Source organism: Temnothorax americanus, unplaced genomic scaffold, assembly GCF_048541705.1.
Source record: "Temnothorax americanus isolate GAGA-0224 unplaced genomic scaffold, ASM4854170v1 Scaffold82, whole genome shotgun sequence".
Taxonomy (NCBI): domain Eukaryota; kingdom Metazoa; phylum Arthropoda; class Insecta; order Hymenoptera; family Formicidae; genus Temnothorax; species Temnothorax americanus.
In genome coordinates, this window is record NW_027509805.1 from 89,937 (window position 1) to 108,342 (window position 18,406).

The following is an 18,406-nucleotide window of genomic DNA, read 5'->3' on the forward strand; positions in this document are numbered from 1 at the left end:
TTGCTCGCGCGTTCTCGTTCGGACGGTCGGACGTCAGCGAATCAGCTGATCGCCACGGTTACGCGTTACGTGGGAGAATCAGAATCAGCTGTGCGCGACTACGGACTACGGACATGGACAGCTCGGCCAGCTCGGCGAACGAGAGTCTCGAGATACCGCCCGTCAAATACGAGTGTGAGTATCGATCGCGCGTTCTTTTTCTCGGCATTACCGTTTCGTTCGCTTTCCTCTCGAAAGTATTTCTTCTCCGACGCAACGTACGCTTCGGCGCGTCCTCGCGCGACGGATCCTAACCTCCTCGCTTCGCGCGGCTGACGACGCAAAATTTCTTCCGGCGTACGACGCTAAATCCCTTCCGCAGCCTCGGTCCCTGGAAATGTCGACGGGTAAAAATCCGTGTTTTCCGTTACAGATCTGGATCATACCGCGGACGTGCAGTAAGTATTTACATACGGTTGCAGCGTCGACCGGCTCGTTTTGCAGAGGTTACTTCGCCGGCTAACCTAAAACGATGGACGTTGAAAAGCAAAATCTCGCGAAACGTTACTTTGCGACGGAGATCGGCTCGACGATTATCGAATTACCGCGTGTGTCTTTAGATTGCACGCATGGGGCGACACCATGGACGAGGCTTTCGAGCAATGCGCGATAGCCATGTTCAACTACATGACGGATCTGGAGCGCGTGGAGATGACGCAGGTGCGTCACATCGAGGCCGACGGTGACGACATGGAGAGCCTGCTCTTCCACTTTCTCGACGAGCTCCTCTTCATGTTCAGCGCCGAGCCGTACATGGTCGCTAAGGTATAATCTCTCTCGGTTCTCGGTTGTAAATTATTGGAGTAGACGTACGTCGAACAGCAATAACGTCCGTAACTCGATAACGTTACGGAATATATTATCAAATCATTGGTTCTTCAATATTTTACTCTCGCGCTTGGATTTTAGAATGTAAATTTATTAATCGGTAATATATAATAGGATTGGGACCAATTTCACAACTGCGACGATAGTTTTTTTTCGTGAATTCGAAAACATGGTCGAGCGGTAGCTTTTGGTCGAATCGCGAACATCTCGAAACTTACCGCGTCCACATTCGAAGCCAAAGCCAAAGGTTAAAATCTGTCGCACCCGTCTGTCATTCAGAAAGTCAAGATCACCGAATTTGACCGGCAACGGTTCAAAATCAAGGCAACCGCGTACGGCGAGGAGTTTGCGATCGGCAAGCACACGCAAGGCAGCGAGGTGAAGGCCATCACGTACTCGGCGATGCAGATCTACGAACGTCCGCGGGTGGATCGGCCCGAGATCTTCGTGATCGTTGACGTATGATACAACCCTCGTCCGCCGATCGCAACGCACGCGTACCCTAACGACGTTTCGTTGTACAACTTTCTTACGACGCTCTAAAAACGGTGGCAGGGAGGAATAGGAAGGAAAAGGGGGATGACTCGGCTCGAGCAGGGGGGGAGGATTAGAGGAAAAAGTAGGGGGAGGCGGCCGAAGGGCAAGAAGGGAAACCGTACGCCTCCCCTAAGGTTCTACGTAGGACGCGATCCTTTTGTATACTTGCCCCGTAGGGTTCAAATAAATACGTTACGAAGAATGCACCGGGCCTCCCTTCTTCTTGGCTCGACTCGACTCAGGTATGTACCAAGATTGCCCGGATTCCCGGGAAAGCGCGGGGAAGAGGGATCTACTTGGACAGCCGTTCGTAAGAAGAAACCGTACGACGGTTCTCGTCGTTATCGTCACGTATTTTTGCATACATATTTTTGTTATTTAACATCGCCAGTCGACAAACAAGTATAATCAATACGTCAGACCTTTCCACTTTGGAACAGCCGTTCCCTTTAAACTACGTTTCTCCTTTAGGGTCGCTTTCTCGCACGTCTACACGTTTCCCGCGCAGGGATCGCGTGAGAGAAAGTGAGAAAAATATAGAAGATATTATAAATAAATTGATGGCAACGTTTTGCGCGCGTCATAAAAAAAACAGGCCATTTTAAAAAACTTAAATTAGGGTGTCAACGTTTTTCAAATGTATATTTTTGACCGATACTTGTATCGCGTATACACGATTATACGTCTCGCTTATCAGCGGTAAAATAAAAAACTGATTAATTTTGAACACCAGGCCATAATTTTCCGCTAAATTTGACGTTGTCGGAAGGTGCGAGCGCTCGACGGCGCGTTGTACGAGTGTCCAATAGCGTTGTATGTACCTACATTCTACCGTACGTGTGTATTTTTGTGACATAAAACAATTGGCATTGAAACGTTGAGGCATTCCCATCTCTTGAGAAACTAATCTCGTCTAAAAAAGTAAAAGTACGGTCACACCGTCCATCGATTTTCCCGTCTCGTTTTCGACGCGGCGACATTCTCGCGGGAGGGGCCCGCTCGCCTCGCCTTCCACGCCGTCCCGCTACGTCCCTGCGGTCGAATGCCCCTCCATTCGCGAAGGAAGGGACGATCGGCGACGGCGACCAGGGCGAGAAACGAGGAGCATCGGCGATCGCCGATCAGTGTCCGGCAGGATCGTCGAAAGCGCGGGTGCGCACGTACGCCGCTCGTACGGCTGTCGTCAAATTAATACGTCGCTAAATTGCGTAATTCGCGAGTGTCGCGTCTGCGTAACGCCGTCCGTTGCGTTGCCCCTGGATCCGCTCGCCGAGGCCGTTAGGCCCCGGATTAAAGGGACCCCGTCGGCGTTCGGGGAGACCGGAGAAAGAGAAAGAGAGAGAAAGGAAAAAAGGGCTACGAGGAAGGGGAAGGGAGGGGGAAAGAAAGAGAGGAGGCTCACTTCGTTCGCCGACACCCCCGAGCATGGCGGACCGGTATGGCGATAGTGCGCGCCGGAAACGCGGGAATGCCTGCGGGAGTGCCGATAGTGGATAACCGGTGCCGCGCGACGTCGACGTGGACGTGGACGTGGACGGGGAAAAGAGCGGCGGCCGGCGGCCGCGGGGATCAGGGATATCTCTCGGTAACGGCGCCATCGCCGCCCGGATCCGCGGCGGAACCTCGACGGAGCGGCGGTCGGCGGGTAAATCGGACGGGAGTACGGGAGACGCTCGATGACGCGCGTGAAACGGTACGGGACGCGCTCGTAATCCCGACAACGACCGGTCGACGCTCGCGGGCGCGGGCGGTTGTCGCGCGTCGCTCTCGTTAGAACGGGCATTCCCGCTGCGTCTCCGCGTCTTTGCTCGCGCGCGGGGATCCGCGGGTCGAGCGAACGTCGCGATACTCGGCGATACTCGTGACATCGTCTGGAGCTGGAGAAAGCTCGCGGTTCTCGGGCATATCGGATATCGGGTGCGCGACGCGCGACAACGCGAAGCTAGTGGCGACGGGCGACGGTTTTGGCGCGCGTATTTCAGCTGTCGCGCGCGACCGGCAGATGGCCGGCTCACCGACGCGCGTCGCACACCCACGCGGACGATCGACCACCGCCACCGCCACTGGTGCCGCGAGCCGCAACCGGCGAGGGTGCCGCCGTCCGGTCGGGCGGGCGCGCGCACTTACGAAAGGCGGCGAGGAACGACGCGCCGTCGCCGCGTAAACGCGAAACGCGAAGCGAACGCGTCCGCGCGAAAGTGCCTTCCGAGGGGCGCGCTCGCGCGCTGCTGGCTGCTGGAGGATAATTCCGAGAGCTGCGCTACTTCGGGTAAGTTTACGCCTCGCGGTGTCGTCTTTAAGCGTCGCCTACTCGCCCGTCGGACGTCGAGCGAGAGCGAGAGAGAAAGAGAGATATTTCTATCGATCGCGAAACTTGTCGGTTTTCCCTTTCGAGGAAACGTTTCGAAGAAGCTTCGACAAGCTGTGCGTCGCGAGACGCGGCGAGCGCCCCATTGTCGCGACATCGTCAACGACGTCGCGCGCTTGGAAACGTCGTCGCGCTCTCTCTCGTTCGTCCGCGCGTACGCGCGTTTAACGGCTAGGCGGCGCATGCGCGCCGCGCGCGAGCGAACGGCTGACGCGTTCGCGCCGTCGCGCGTCCGCGCTTTTCCGCGGCCGCACGCCGCACCGGCCGCACATACGGCATCATACGGCACATACGCCATACACGCGCCGGCGGCGGCGCCGCGCGACGCGACGCGACGCGAGTCGACGTTTGCGGTCTCGTATACGCCGATACGCGCAGCTGGTGTCGCGGAGGGCCGGTACGTCTACCGTCTACGTACGCCACCTCGCGCGCGCGCGCGCGCGAGAGAGGGGCCGGGGGCCGGGGCCTCCCCAGACATTCGTTCGCGAATATACGCGCACGGACAGGGAACAGGGACACGCGGCTGTGGCTCTCCGCGCTCCGCTCTCTCTTTCTCTCCCTCGTTCCCTCTCTTGGGCTTCGCGAGCAGCGAGCACCGGCGCGCGGCGCACGCGGCACGCTCCGTCCGCTCCTCGTCTCGTTGCCCGAATCGGCCAGTCGTGCCAGCGCGCCACGGAGTCCGTCTACACGGTTACGCGCTCGATCGGAAGAACCAACGAGCCGTGACCGTTCTTCTCGCCCGGATCTTTCGGAATCCAGCCTCGTACGTGCACGCGCGACGCGACGAGATCCGAGCTGGCTCCTGGCCCGAGTCGAGTCGAACCGAGCGTGTCGAGGCGGGGCTCGCTCCGACTCGTCCGAGCGAACGCGCCACGCCGTATTTTAGACGGTGAAAAACGACCGAACCGTTCTCGATCTTCCAGCGTATATCTTTCTGGGAACGACGGACGCCCTTCCGTTCCGTTGCGCGAGGAGCCGCCTGCTCGCCTCTGGCTACCCGCTGCCTCGCCGGGCCTGTCTCGCTTGCGTCGACGACCCGCCCGTGCGTAGTCCGTAGCGTAACCGTGGCGGTGGCGGCGGTGGCGGTATCGGATCGCGCAGAAAATGGACACCGTACTCTAGCAGCAGCAGCGGCGGCAGTGGCAGCGGCAGCGCGCTCGTAGAAACGGGCGGCCTCGAGAGAAAAAGAGGGACGCGTGCCGGGAGAGAAAGAGGGAGAAATCGCCAAGTACGGCGATAGCGTGTAAAACCGCAGCTCGACGACGACGACGACGACGACGACGCGGTCGAGGGAACGCGGGGAAAGGGTGAGATCGCGGGCGATAATCCGGTACATCTCGAGTCTCGAGGCGACAGAGGCCCGACGAGGAATTGTCGTCGTGGTCGTTCTCGGACGTTCGTTCGCTCCGTCCGGCAACGGTTTTGCCGTGCCGTATCCCTGTCGAGTGCCGCGGGAACGAGGGACCGGACCACCCGGACTGGGGGATGCCCGGCTCCATCCGTCCTGTGACGCGCGTCGCGCGCCGGGTGCTGGCCTGCTGAATCTTCTCCCGGAAAAGAGAGAGAGAGAGAGAGAGAGAGCGCGCGGGTCTCCGTCTCAAAATACCGTGCGGTGCGGCGCGGCAGCCAAGTAAGTAGAAAAAACCGGGAGCCGGGAGCGAGCCGCGAGGAAGAGAGACGGAACGTCCGCGTCGACTCGTTACTTCCGTCTCGCTTTCTCGCTCGAGATCGACGAGAATCGTCGTCGTCGGAGGCGGCGTCGATCTCCGCGACCGTTAACGACTTATCCAGCCGAAACGTGGCTTTACGCGCGCGACCCTTCCTCGACTCGCCGGCTGCCGCGCCGGTAGAAAGCGTCGCGTCGTCGCTTCGGCTAAGACGCCGCCGAGGAACTAGGAAGCATCCTCGGAGCGATCGCGCTGCTCCTTTGTGTCGCGCCGGTAGCGCACCTTACCAGCGATCGGCGGTGTCGTCTCGGCTCTTTAAACGAGTTCGCCGCGACGCGATGGTGCGCGCGTTGCGCGTACGTGTGCTCGCGCCCGCGTGTGGGAGTGGGAGCGCGCGTATCTCCTCCTCCGCTCCGCTCCGCTCCGCTCCGGTCACCGCCGTCACCGGTGCCGCGACTGCCGCGTCCTGCCTAGCCGGCGTGCGTGAACGCGCGTCGGGGAACGAGCGGACCTCGAACGGACCTCGAATCTCGAAAACGTGCGAAAATGATCGAGGCGCGCGCGATATTTGACAGCTCTGCCAATGGGACGGCATCGTTTCCCCTCCGCTCGCGTGCCATTGGCCGTTGTCGTCCCACGAGGAACGCGACAGCGCTTTTCGTTCTTTCGAGAAGGAATCGAGAATTCTGACGATCGACGGCGCGAGAACGCCGGCGGCAACGCGTGGCCTTCGATCGATGCTAACAGCTGATCGCACGTTGCGTCGAGCTAGGATCGTGGCACCGCTCGTCAGATTTTGATACGATAACTGGAAAATGCAGATGTTCAAAATTTATGTGCCTGCCAATTATAAAATTGATTTTACTTGCTAAATTGCGAAATATAAACGTTTTACGCAAAAAATTCCCGATACTAAGCGGCTTAAAATTTTCGTTGGGTCTCGTCCCCGTGTGCGGCCCCGGAATTCATAAAAATAGAGATTAAGGGCAACTTTGTTCGAACTCCCGATTAATTTAACCAATTGATTCAACCGACAGAATTGTCTGAAGCAAAATTTCCAACTGTACGTTTCATTGCTCCATCTAATTTTGTTTTATACGTTATTAACGAAAAGTTACTCTATCCATGTTCACAGAACGGTATATAGATATCACTTGATAATCATTAATCACCGATTAAATTAATCGGGGCTAGTCGAAACCACCCTATAGGATATGGTTATGCTGGTGTCGATAGAGCTCACGACCTAAGACCTCTGCGAACGGAAGAACGAAATAATAAAGGGATAGGGAGAGAGAGAGAGAGAGAAAGGGTCTGCCTCGTCACATCTGGCCGCCTGAAGCCTCGTGCACACGAGACGCATCGCGCATTCGTTTGCATCCTCGTCGCACGGCGCTCGTCTCGCGTGGACGCCCGCCGCCGCCATCGTCGTGGTAGCGGCGGCGACCGGCGACGTTTCCCGTCTTCGGCGCACTGAGGACCCGGCGTTGGCACCACGTTGTGCCCGGTTGCGAACATACGGAGCAAAGTCGTGAAAAATCGCTTTGTCGCCGGTTGTTAGCGATAATCCTCGAAAACGCGCGAGAACACGTTTCCGGGATCGTCGTTGGTGAGACGCGTCGATTCGCCGACCTCGTGCCGAGGTTGATTTGACGGGCCATCCCCGCGAGCGACCACGCGCGGCGTACGGGAAGGCGAACGTCGAGCGATCTCATCCTCCGCGTCGAGATAAAGATGAGAAATTAACCAAATAGCTCGACGTTGTCGACGTCGTCGCCCGTTGAAGAAGCAGTTGTTTTTCAATCGATATGCCGCATTAATTTTGCATCGAGCGCAGCCGACGTGCCGTGCGACACTTCGTACGTACGCTTGGTTTACCGAGATAACGGCTGACCAATCAATGACGTTGCGCGTTGCTCCAGGCGCAACGTGCGACGCTATTGGTCTCGGGAGATCCCGATAACTCTCGCTAGCTGGTCGCGTACCCGGCGGAAGACGCGAGCTGCGAGTAGCGTTAGCTTTTTTTTATTGAGTCGACGCTGTAACGTCGATTCTAAATTTTTTTCTCTCGATTTACGTCCGTTTGCATTTTGGGATATCCCGATGAAACTGAATATACGTTCCTTTGCAACGTTATTGAATGATTTTAAAATTTCATACGGTCTCTAATGTTATCAAGTTCTAAGTTGTATTTATCACGTACAGAATTATATAAATAATGAACGAGAACGTATCGAAAGCGTATACGCGATCTGTCCGAAGAGGAATAGATCCAAACGCGTGTATTTACATCCATGTGGCGTTATTCCAAAACGTTACAAAAATGTTCTACGATCGGAGTTAGATAAGTCACGAGTACGTGAATAGGATATTTTCGAGACGCGAGTACAGTCTCTTTAAATCGCACCCGGAACGCGCGGCTTGTCCCGGGGAATGCTTGTTCTTTTTTTCTTCTTCTTTCTAAAATTCCCCGGCCCGAGCGCACCACGGGTCCGTTCTCGGACGCATACCAAAAGCCTTATTGCCGCGCGAGGCCCTTAAGTTAGCTCATTCGATTTTGAAATCATCTTGCGATATAACATTCTTAACTTACTTCTCTCCTTCTCCGATGATCTTTCGATCAAACATAGGTAACAATTAAGCAATGAAACATAAGATAACACGCAAATCAAAGTAATTTACTGTCTTTCGATGTAAAAATAAGAAATCTTTTCTTTGGATTATACATTTTTGAGATCGAGCAATTTTCTATTTCTTTCGCGGAATAACTTGCAAGAGTAAAGAGTTTTATTACTTTTTCCAAATTCGTTGAATTTTGCTTCCTTTAACTTGATCGCAATAGTAACGATTGAGTTATCGATGAGGGGGAGAATAGTTTCGCTGGAGTATCTCGAGTTCGCTGAAAATGCGGCTTGAGAACCGCTGTCGAACGTGTTTGCGTTCGACGAAGAGCCGTACGACCGACCACGATTTTCGTTTGTCAGAGTATCTACGGACTCCATTGGCGGACCGCGGAGACGGACGAATCTAAAGTTTATGCCGAGTATACGTATCGCGATTGTTGACCAAGCGGCGCGAAGAAGCCGCTATGATATCTCAATATTAAAATTATGCGCTATCTTTATCGCGTCAGATTCCTCGCGTAGGTAAACGTCTCGCGAGATCTACCGATGCGACATTTACGTACGTTTATACCGTCGCGAGAAATGACTTTCGACTTTCGAGAACGTAATCTTCTTATTTATAGCTTCCGATGGATATAAACGGCGCGTCACGTGTACTTGGATGCTTCGATCGACACACGACGAACTAATCTGAAAAGTACCGTTCCGCGCGAACGTGCCTTATCCCTCGAGCCTCGAGAAAATTTGTAATTTATACAATTGTACGCCGCGCCTATCTTTATCGCCGTAAATGTAAATTTGTAAAATGCGCGCGAATCTTATTTTTAGGCTGGGCGAAAGATATATAACTGCCTAATTGCACAGCTGGCCGCTGGCGGGAGTTGAAAGTGCGAGATCTTGATTAATGATTATATAGGTATCGACGATTAAAACGACTTTGGACTTATCAACCAAATGTTTCGATAACGATGGAACAAATGTTGCTTTCGTGCCTTTTAAAAGATAACGACAGAGGCGATCAGCTGTGCTGGCATTTCGATAAGCCGCGGACGGACGAAAATTGTTATATTTGACATTTTTAAACGCCCGATTAATTGAGAAAAGATTTTTCTTCGCTCTCGAAATTTGACCCGTATAAACCGGACCGGACGTCTTCAAGCACAATTTTTCATCCGATCTCTCTCCTCGCTCGAGCTATTCCGCTCTTCCTCGGGTTCGCGTCGTTCCTCCCCTGCCGGCCCTGGCTGGCTCCACGCAGCTCGCACGCTCGCACAGTCGCCACACTTTCATTGGACTCGCGAGTCTCGTGTCTCGTGCGCGTCCGATCTAAAGCTCGGCGCCGCGCAATCCGATCGCGCCTTCCGCCAAAGACGGGAGATGCTAATACCGCGCGCGGTAGCATTGCTTGCGTCGCCCTTATTATTTCCGTATTGCCCGTGGTGCGAACGCGCTCGCGCTCGCTCGCGCACGTGTACGCATACACGGTCGGTCGTCGCTTTTACGCCCGCCGCGCCGCCCGGTGCGCTCGCCCATCCGTCGACCGACGCGGACGGCGCGTGGCGCGTCTTTTTTTTCCCTACACCCGCCTCCCCCGCCGTAAGGAGCCGAAGACGCGAAAAACCTTGGGATTTAAAAATGACGCTCGCGGCCGCGGCCGCATGTGTGACGCGCGCGCGCTCGCGGGTCGCGGCGGCGAGCAGCGCACTCGACAGCGGTTAACGGCCGAAAATGCGGCCGTGTGCTTAGAAATAGGTCCGTGCGCCGCCGTTAATCGGCGATTCTTTCCCCGCGTGTCGAACGTCGAACGGCCGGTATAGCGACGCGATCGCGAGTCGCGCGGCAGGAAACCTAGAAACCTTTCGCGTATACGGGAAAATTGTTAGCTCGCGTGCTCCGCTCGTGGACCGCAGATCTTTGCGATCTCGTCGAAATGCCCGGTCGCGTCGACCTGTTGCATCTCGCGTTGTTGAGGGTACATCGTATCGGTATAGTTTTTTTTTTTTTTTTTTTTTTTTTTAAGATTGTCAATATATTATGGCGTTTCAAGCAGCACGATTATTTAATTAGAAGGTAATTGATGGGTGGCTTTGTAATTTGACAGTTTCACGCGTGCCTCATTTCAGACACAATTGCGTTACCGGGATGCCTCGGGTAAGGAGACAAGTGATCCTGGAGGATCCAGCCAGGCCGGTTACTCCGGACATGGTGGAAACAAAGTTGTGTGAGTTGCGCTTGAAGAGATGATCCAAGTCTCGCGTTATTTCGTCATTGTTAACTCCCCCCTCAGATTAGCTCACTCGAATCATCTTTTTACAGTGAAGCCCGAGTTCCTGGATGACGGTTCTTTGGATGAGATCCAACCTTCAAAAGTGGCGGAAGAAACGCCGAGCCCTCACTTACAGGATCATCAGTATGGACAAACGCCTTGTTATCAAATAGCGAGAAAACCCACGCAACCACCACCAAGAGCTGAGGTAAAATGATTGATGAGTGATGATGGCAAATTGATGCCGAGGTAAAATTTCTATAGTAATCAGATTTCTCACAGTAATCTTAATGTGTCTACGAATCTCAATATTGAGATATGTGCAAAGAGATTAAATAAGCGTGCTGCCTATCGACCAATCGAAGCTCTCTTCTCTTCTTGTCAGATATCGGTTCAAGCGGTAAAAAGAAGACTGAATTTGGAGGTAGGGACAACTGGCCCCAGCCAGTCTGCCTTCAAAGCACCCAGAGGTAAACGCAGAAGATCCGGCTCGAATTCTTTAGCCGGTCATACACCTACCAAAAGTAAATGTCTTTTCCGCTCTATGACCTTTTCCCTGTTTTCTTCGCGTGTCATCCAAGGAAAAAATCGAATTTATTGTATCGCAGGCAAAACTGTAGAGAGGACACGATATGACACGTCTTTGAGTTTGCTCACAAAGAAGTTCATTCACTTAGTCGAGAGCAGTCAGGATGGTGTGGTGGACTTGAATGTAGCGTCAGAGAAGTTGGAGGTACAAAAACGTCGTATATACGACATTACTAATGTTTTAGAGGGCATCGGTATCTTAGAGAAGAAAAGTAAAAACAATATCCAGTGGAAGTACGTTATCTCCTAGTGTATCATACAGTTTATTGTCTATTCTGCACATCGGATATAATCGTAGATTACACTCGAGACGTTAATTGCTTGTTATAGAGGCGGTCAGTTACCGAACAATCGGAACGATGTCGCTAATCTCAGAAGGGAGGTCGCGGATTTGGAAGCTAAAGAGAACACTTTGGATCGACTGATCCACGGTGCCGATAAGAATCTTCGCGAACTCTGCGCGGACAGACAATACGCTTATGTGACGTATCATGATTTACGTTCAGTCTCAATGTACAAAGAACAAGTTATTATGGCTGTGAAGGCCCCGCCGGAAGCTACGCTCCATGTCCCGCAACCGATCGATAACTTTGGTCAACAAAAGGTAAAATAGTAGTAAAATTTGATATTATTTATATCTACATATTGTTACGTTCCAATTGCTTTCTCACGTCAAGATAAAAATACTATTTTGTATTCTCTGATCAAAGATATTTACTGTGCATTGTATTCCAATCGTATCAATATTTTTAGCTTCAAATGCACATGAGGTCGGAAAACGGAGAAATAGGTGTGTTTCTGTGTCCTGAGGATTCCACGGTCAAAACGTTACCCTATCCCGGGTACGCGACAACGCAATCTGTGCCTCGATCAAAAGAATCCGATTTATCTTGTTTGCCTCCCGAATTGTTGGTTAATCGAGAAAGCGACGAGCAAATCGAGCCAGTACCTTCCGACGAGAGTTTCATAAATACTCGTCTATGTACCCCCGTAACTGCAGTTACCAGTATAACGAGCATGAAGGACGCGTTCTTATGCGAATCCGATGATTATGGACCAATGGGCGGTGGTAAATTCCAACTCCAAACAGAGGACCAAATCAGCTCAGGTAAGATTTAGAAGGAAATAATGCTCTTGTGTGCCTTCTCTTTTTCTCGGGGGAAAAAAAAAGCTTTCTTCGTATTTTATGCTAATGGATTTACTAAAAGTAATGAAATTGAAATTGCTTAAACTAATTTTAAGGGAATAAAGTAGGGAAAAAACCTATTTAATTTTTAAGGTAGGCTTTTTTCAGTAAATTATTAGTATCTTCTGTTTGCTTTTGTCTATATTTTTGCGAAATTTATATATTTTATTTCGTACAGGGAAACTATATGTCAAATTTTTAATTTTATAAATTTTGTGTTCTTTTCATTTATATTTTAACATGTGCTGAATATTCTCATGGATTATGCAATTGAATTGAATTGAATTATTATAAATTACTTCTTTCTTGTTGTCATATGTATCAATATTTTTTTCGCAAACTCTAACACTGTATTACTTTGTAAATATGTGATATTTTATTTCTTTTTACTTAAAATATATTCATACTTCTAATATGTCAAATATCGAAAGAATAACATTATTCAATTATGTGATAATACGTTCTTTTATAATTGGCATTAAGAATTCTATTTTCTTACTGTAATTATATTGAATTATGATGTCGGAAATGAAGCGAGAAATCTTTTTTTTCTTCTTTTTTTACTATATGTTAAATTATAATAAATGTAATAAATTAATTTTTTTTTATTTACATGTTGCTTGATGCATCTTTGATAAGATACAGATTGATTGAATATACTAATAAATAGCTGTAATTTTTGAACTGTCAAAACTTATTTTCACAAAAAATTCGAGATAGATGCAGCTTAAATTATACATGCATTTATTAATTGAGAAGAGACTTTCCAATATTTTATTTAAACGTATAGTATAAGAAAAAAAGATTCTCTTGATTTCTCGCCGCGCATATTCATAATTTAATTTTTTTGTTGAGATTTTAATATATTGCTATATCTATTATCTCTTGTGTATTTTGTACATTCTTTTTTTTACTTAATTTTTTCTTGTTTTAATTGCGCATTATTTCTAATGCTTCATTTAGTTTAATGCTTTACGCTTTGTATATGTACAGTTTTTTTTTTAAATAAAGTATTAAAAAATTTTTTTTGCCTCTGTGTTACTAAAAGAAACTCCGACGTTTACTGGACGTTCTTTTCATATTGAAAGCATATTGAAACTTGCAAAACAAATATTACGTATGTGAGATAATATTATCTTGCAATTGTTGAATTACATCCTTTTTCATTCGAAAAGAACGTGTTGCATGTTACAATTTAATAATCACTCGTGGACAAATATTATTCAAAAGAAAGGCAGTGGAAGTTAAATGTTTTCATGTAACTTAATGACCCATATTACCTTTCTTTTGAATATTTCACTGCCTTTTCACCAATGGATGATGGCCGTACCCTGATGGAGCTCTGGCTGTGACTTGTGTGTTAAAATTATCAAAATCACATCACAGGCAGAGTTCTAGTTAGGTAACGGTTTCAAACAGCAAAGCTCGTGTCGTGCGAAGGTACGTTCGCTTATACTAATTATTGGCCTCTGTTATGTTTTATTTAATGTTACCACGTCAATGTTATCACGTAATACATGGATACAAGATGTTTCCATAAAAAAAATTTTTTTTATTATAATTATCTCTGAAAATTCTTGGAAGGGGAACATATATGTAATTTGGAAATTGATGTAATCGACCCGAATTTTGCAGCACTTTACTTTGATTCTACAAATAGCAATTTTACACGACTAAACGATCTATTACAAAAACATTGTCACATTGTTATTTTCAAAACTTATTTAATAAAAGCTTATAAGCGTATTTAGCAAACTGCTCTTAACATGTAATTCGAAAAACTAACAATATGCATTAATTGTACTCTTTAACGCTTCCTAACTGATTGCAAACTTTTTAAATTAAATTAATAAAATAAAAAGTGCTTGATGGATGATCTGCATTACTGATAAATATTTTTTAATAATGTGTAACTATGAATCCGTCTGCAATATGTGATTCATTTAAATATTGAAAAGTTTTTTTTTATAAATAATCAAAAGCTTTCAGAATTATTCTTTCAAACAATTGTTTGCGAGCAATCTAATGAAAATGAGGCTAGATTTGATATTATAGCAAATCCATCATTCGTCTTACTTTTGTTGCAGATCTGAGTATTCTCGATTTTGGAGAACAACTACTGACTTTGGAACCGCCTCTCTCCGAAAACGACTACTCGTTCTCGTTAGGCACCGAGGAGGGTCTTTCGGATCTCTTCGATTTTAATATTTAGAAATATCAACCGCTTATTGCACGGGCGTTCGTGTCTTTTTGGGCTGTTCCTCAAACAGACAGAATTGCTTCGTCAGTTTTACGATGCGCCTTCGCAGTTGGTGGTTGACAGTTTCGTTCCGCACGTCGATCTTCGTGAGGAATCGCGAGCATACAAATACCTTTTTGTTTATTTACTGTCTTTTCAAGCACGCAATTTTCTACCTGGAATTTGTTTTCCGCTTTTTTTTACTTATAAGAACGCTTAAAAGAATAGCTATAAGATAATCAAGACACACCAGAGGCAATTTTAAATTTTACTCTACAGAAACCAAAGACAGATTGTGACAGATTGTATAAATTGCACTATATAATGCATTATATTTTTCCGTAAAATAATTTTGCACTATCCAGTCCATTATTATCTGTCCTAGATAAAAATTCTAAAGGAATGCTGCTATTGATCTGATTGCGCCATAATATTTTAATCGTACCATTTTAATTTCTTATTGGATCACAAACGCTGAATGTGTGAAGAAGCCAAACCGTGAGGCACAGGATAAACATATCACAATATTGTTAATGCGTGCTTCCGGCATGGTCTGCGTTGATCGCGTTCGCGGAATGGATTGCGAAGACATTAGACAAAGAGATAGGAGAGGAAAGAGAGTGTATGTATGCATGTGTGTGTATCTATGTTTGTCGTGTGCATGTGTGCAAGGAAGAAAGGTTGAAGAGAGCGAAGGCGCTTTTTCGTGCAATCTGTAATAATATTGTAAATTGAGCTAAGAGATAGAAGAAAGAATGTATTTGGGAATTCAGAGAGAGGACAGACTGTACTCGTGTCGGACAACGATCTGATTACTTTTCGTAGTTGTCCAACTGTAAAATGAATGAGACGGTTAATGTCATCGAATTCTTTCTGATATAAGGTTTTGTTTGACGGAGAGGAGAGGGAGAGGAGAGAAACGAGATTGCGAGGATTATTTCGTGCGCTCGCGCGCGCGAGAAACGACTGTGTGCGTATTATCGGGACTCGGATTTCCTAAGTTAAATATGCAACAGTAGAATCCATCGTTCTCCCTCCGAACGATATTTTTTTAAATAACGGATACATATTGCCTTGTTAATAAATTCGACAGTATGGTAGTCTTATTTCGCGTGCTTTTGTAACTCCGACCGGTCGAATGACAAATCAAGATAAATAAAAACGTCGTTTTCCGTTTTAAATATATTATTTTATTCCTCGTTATTCATTAAAAGGGAAATGGAACGCGATGACCACTGAATCGTTTTATGATGATTATGTTACTAGCCGGTTTTAGAAGGAGTCACACGCTGATCAGCTTTTTATCGATGTCACGAAGACGAACGTAGATAAAGTCAAAACGTACATATGTACAGTGGCGAAAACGAGTGAAAGATCTTAGACTATATTGTCATATTTAAATGCGTATTTAATCCCAATTCGCAATCGATCATATTGTCTAAGATCCTAAGATTTAAGACGCAGTACTATTCTGGACTTGATCACGGGATTTTTTTTAAAGAGAGTTTCTTGCCGGTGAACTTGGATACTGTCGAGTAACGCGGTGCTGGAATTGTTTTATCGAGCGAGATTCGTGTAGAGATACCTCTTCTTGTTCCTCGAGATCTCAAGGATACACTGGAAAAAATTGTCTGTAAGTCCCTCAAGGATGTACCCTAACGTACAACTTAGTGTACGTCCAAAGCCATAGTGCCTACAAAATAATGATCATACCCTTCTGCAATTGTAAATACTTAACAAAACAATTATACAAGTGTAAGTTCGCATCATAAATATATACGTATGTATATATTACATACACCCTTCACACATACATACGCGCGCATATATGTGTGTGTGTGTGTGTGTGTGTGTAAAAAATATAACGAATAGACACTGCGACTATTTCGTTATATGTAATTATCATAAAAAAATACGGATTAGTTACTTTTAATATTATTAATATTATTAATTATTGAAGCACTTTAAACGAAACAAAGGATTAGTTTATAATTTCATTTATATACGTATGTATATATACACATATGTAGTGTGTATTTACATTTATAGCGAAGAAACGTTGTGCAGGATAACGAAATTGACTGTTGCATTAAATTCATATTAAAACGATTTGAAATATCTTAATAACTATAATAAATTATTAATTTATTGTATGTGGCATTTGTACGATCTACGATATACGATAATTCCATAGAACTTAATTTTTTTAGAGGATTCAGAATATATATATACAATTAACGCGCAGACGTAACATTTTTTTTATTGGATTATATTATTTTTTGAAATGTCTCAATAGAGTTGGTATATAACACGTATTGTTACAGATGTTCAATCAACATTGCAATTGTAGATTGTTACTTTGCACAATGTTCGGCGCGCTCCCGTTCGCGACAGCCGGGAGGAATTGTATTAATCCTGTTTTCATTTTCCACTAGCCGGCATCGAGCGCTTTTTTTTATATGGCCACGAGAAGACAATGAGAGCATAGACAAGTGGAGCATTGAATATGAAAGTGAGTGAGAGAGAAAGAGAGAAAAAGAGAGTATGAGTGTGTGAAAAAAAGATTATTAGTTCGCCATCGTGAGTAGGGTAGATTTTGCGACAACGCGCTTACGTATACGCGCTTCTTTCGATCGGTATGTTTGAGAGACTGTACGAAATTGATAGCAAACACGATTAAATCCTGGTCGATCATCGTAAAGAGAAGAAATACGAAATTGAAAAGTCAAAAAGAGGAATAAAAGAAAGAATCGAACGATGTATCATTACGACGAATGAACATTTTGTCACGTTTTAATGGGTCCGGCCCGCTAAAAGTACACCGCAGAGAAGAAAGTTGCAAAATATAATCTTATGTAACATCGTACAGAAATGTGCATTATTATTCCATTCGCATAAATCCTATTGGTTAATTTAATCCACACGAATATAATCGTAGCCGACTTGCGATTTCATTCTCCTTCACACAGGCCTTCCATCTGGTCAGTTATTCTTTCTCCAAATAGCTCCTGACCTTCTTATCTTCGGTGAAAAGAAAGACAATCTGGTCAGATGGGTCCTTCATCGTCCCTGCCTTGGCCTGTCTATCTGCCTTGTCATTGCTTGGTATACCCTGGTATCCAAGGACTATGAGGTGATGTTATTACCTTTCCCTAATTTGTTTACCGTTTGCATACAGCGTCAAATCAGAAAAGATTTAAATATGAAAGGTACATTCCAAATACGAGTTAATTTTACGCGTAATGAAATAAATTTGTATATAGAATTAATTATTCCGACATTGGCACGTGTAATTTTATTGTATATTAAAAGCTTTCTGTGCAGTAAATATAAAAAATGATAAACATTATAAAAATAGTGTCTAAAACTTGGGCCAAAAGAATTTTTCACAGTTTTCGTTACAGAAAAATTAATTTGAGATTTACTAGAAAAACTAAAAGGATCTTTATATAGTATATATATAATAATTTAAGGGCATTATATATTGTATAGGATAAAAATATAGAAATTTAAAGTTTTTAATATTGTCATATAACTATATAGTGAGATGGATTATCTGTATTCGGATTAAGGTAGATGTACCAATGCCTGGACACGTGTACGTATGTTTGGACATTTTTATCATTTTAATAATCCTTAAATAAGTTATAACGCGAATTAAAATCAAAGAATCGAAGATAAAAATATTTTTCTTGTATTAGATTTTTATCTTTGATTTTAATTCGCGTTATATATTGCTTATTTAAATTTAAATACTAATATATGATAAAGCGTGTCTAGACATAGATCTTAAGTGTCCCGGCATTCGTACATTTATCTTAATTTGTTTTTATCCAATTGAGTTTCGTTTTTGACGCAATCTTATCCTCCTTATTGCAATTATAATTCATACTCGGTACAGCTGAATAATTTCCAACTTCAATTTATTTTGATTTTGGACCACGAAGCTTCTATTATTGATTTATTATTGATTATTCATATTGTACAAGTCTTTCGAAACTTACAATAAACGGAGCTTTCAATTAGTTCCAATTCGCTGGTAGGTCGGCGCATTAGAAAATACA

General features: G+C 45.9%; 2 protein-coding genes across 7 annotated transcripts; both read left to right on the forward strand.

The window, feature by feature from the left end:
• The first annotated feature begins 38 nt into the window (after positions 1 to 38).
• Positions 39 to 2,279, forward strand: Archease (protein archease). Its single transcript, XM_077424326.1, has 4 exons — positions 39 to 174; positions 413 to 437; positions 600 to 804; positions 1,147 to 2,279. The coding sequence occupies exons 1-4, from the start codon at positions 114 to 116 to the stop codon at positions 1,330 to 1,332; spliced, it is 477 nt and encodes a 158-aa protein (XP_077280452.1). The 5' UTR covers positions 39 to 113; the 3' UTR covers positions 1,333 to 2,279.
• A 152-nt stretch (positions 2,280 to 2,431) lies between these two features.
• On the forward strand, positions 2,432 to 17,214 carry LOC143907494 (transcription factor E2F5). 6 transcript variants are annotated; one of them, XM_077424318.1, is made up of 9 exons: positions 2,567 to 3,673; positions 4,696 to 5,079; positions 10,187 to 10,284; positions 10,380 to 10,537; positions 10,715 to 10,853; positions 10,938 to 11,151; positions 11,248 to 11,521; positions 11,671 to 12,025; positions 14,191 to 17,214. In XM_077424318.1, exons 3-9 carry the CDS (start codon positions 10,206 to 10,208, stop codon positions 14,313 to 14,315), a joined length of 1,344 nt encoding a protein of 447 aa, XP_077280444.1. In that variant the 5' UTR covers positions 2,567 to 3,673; positions 4,696 to 5,079; positions 10,187 to 10,205; the 3' UTR covers positions 14,316 to 17,214. The 6 variants fall into 6 exon arrangements, with proteins under 6 accessions (XP_077280440.1, XP_077280444.1, XP_077280443.1 ...); XM_077424314.1 differs by lacking the exons at positions 2,567 to 3,673; positions 4,696 to 5,079 and adding an exon at positions 2,432 to 2,556; XM_077424317.1 differs by lacking the exon at positions 4,696 to 5,079.
• The last annotated feature ends 1,192 nt before the right edge of the window (positions 17,215 to 18,406 follow it).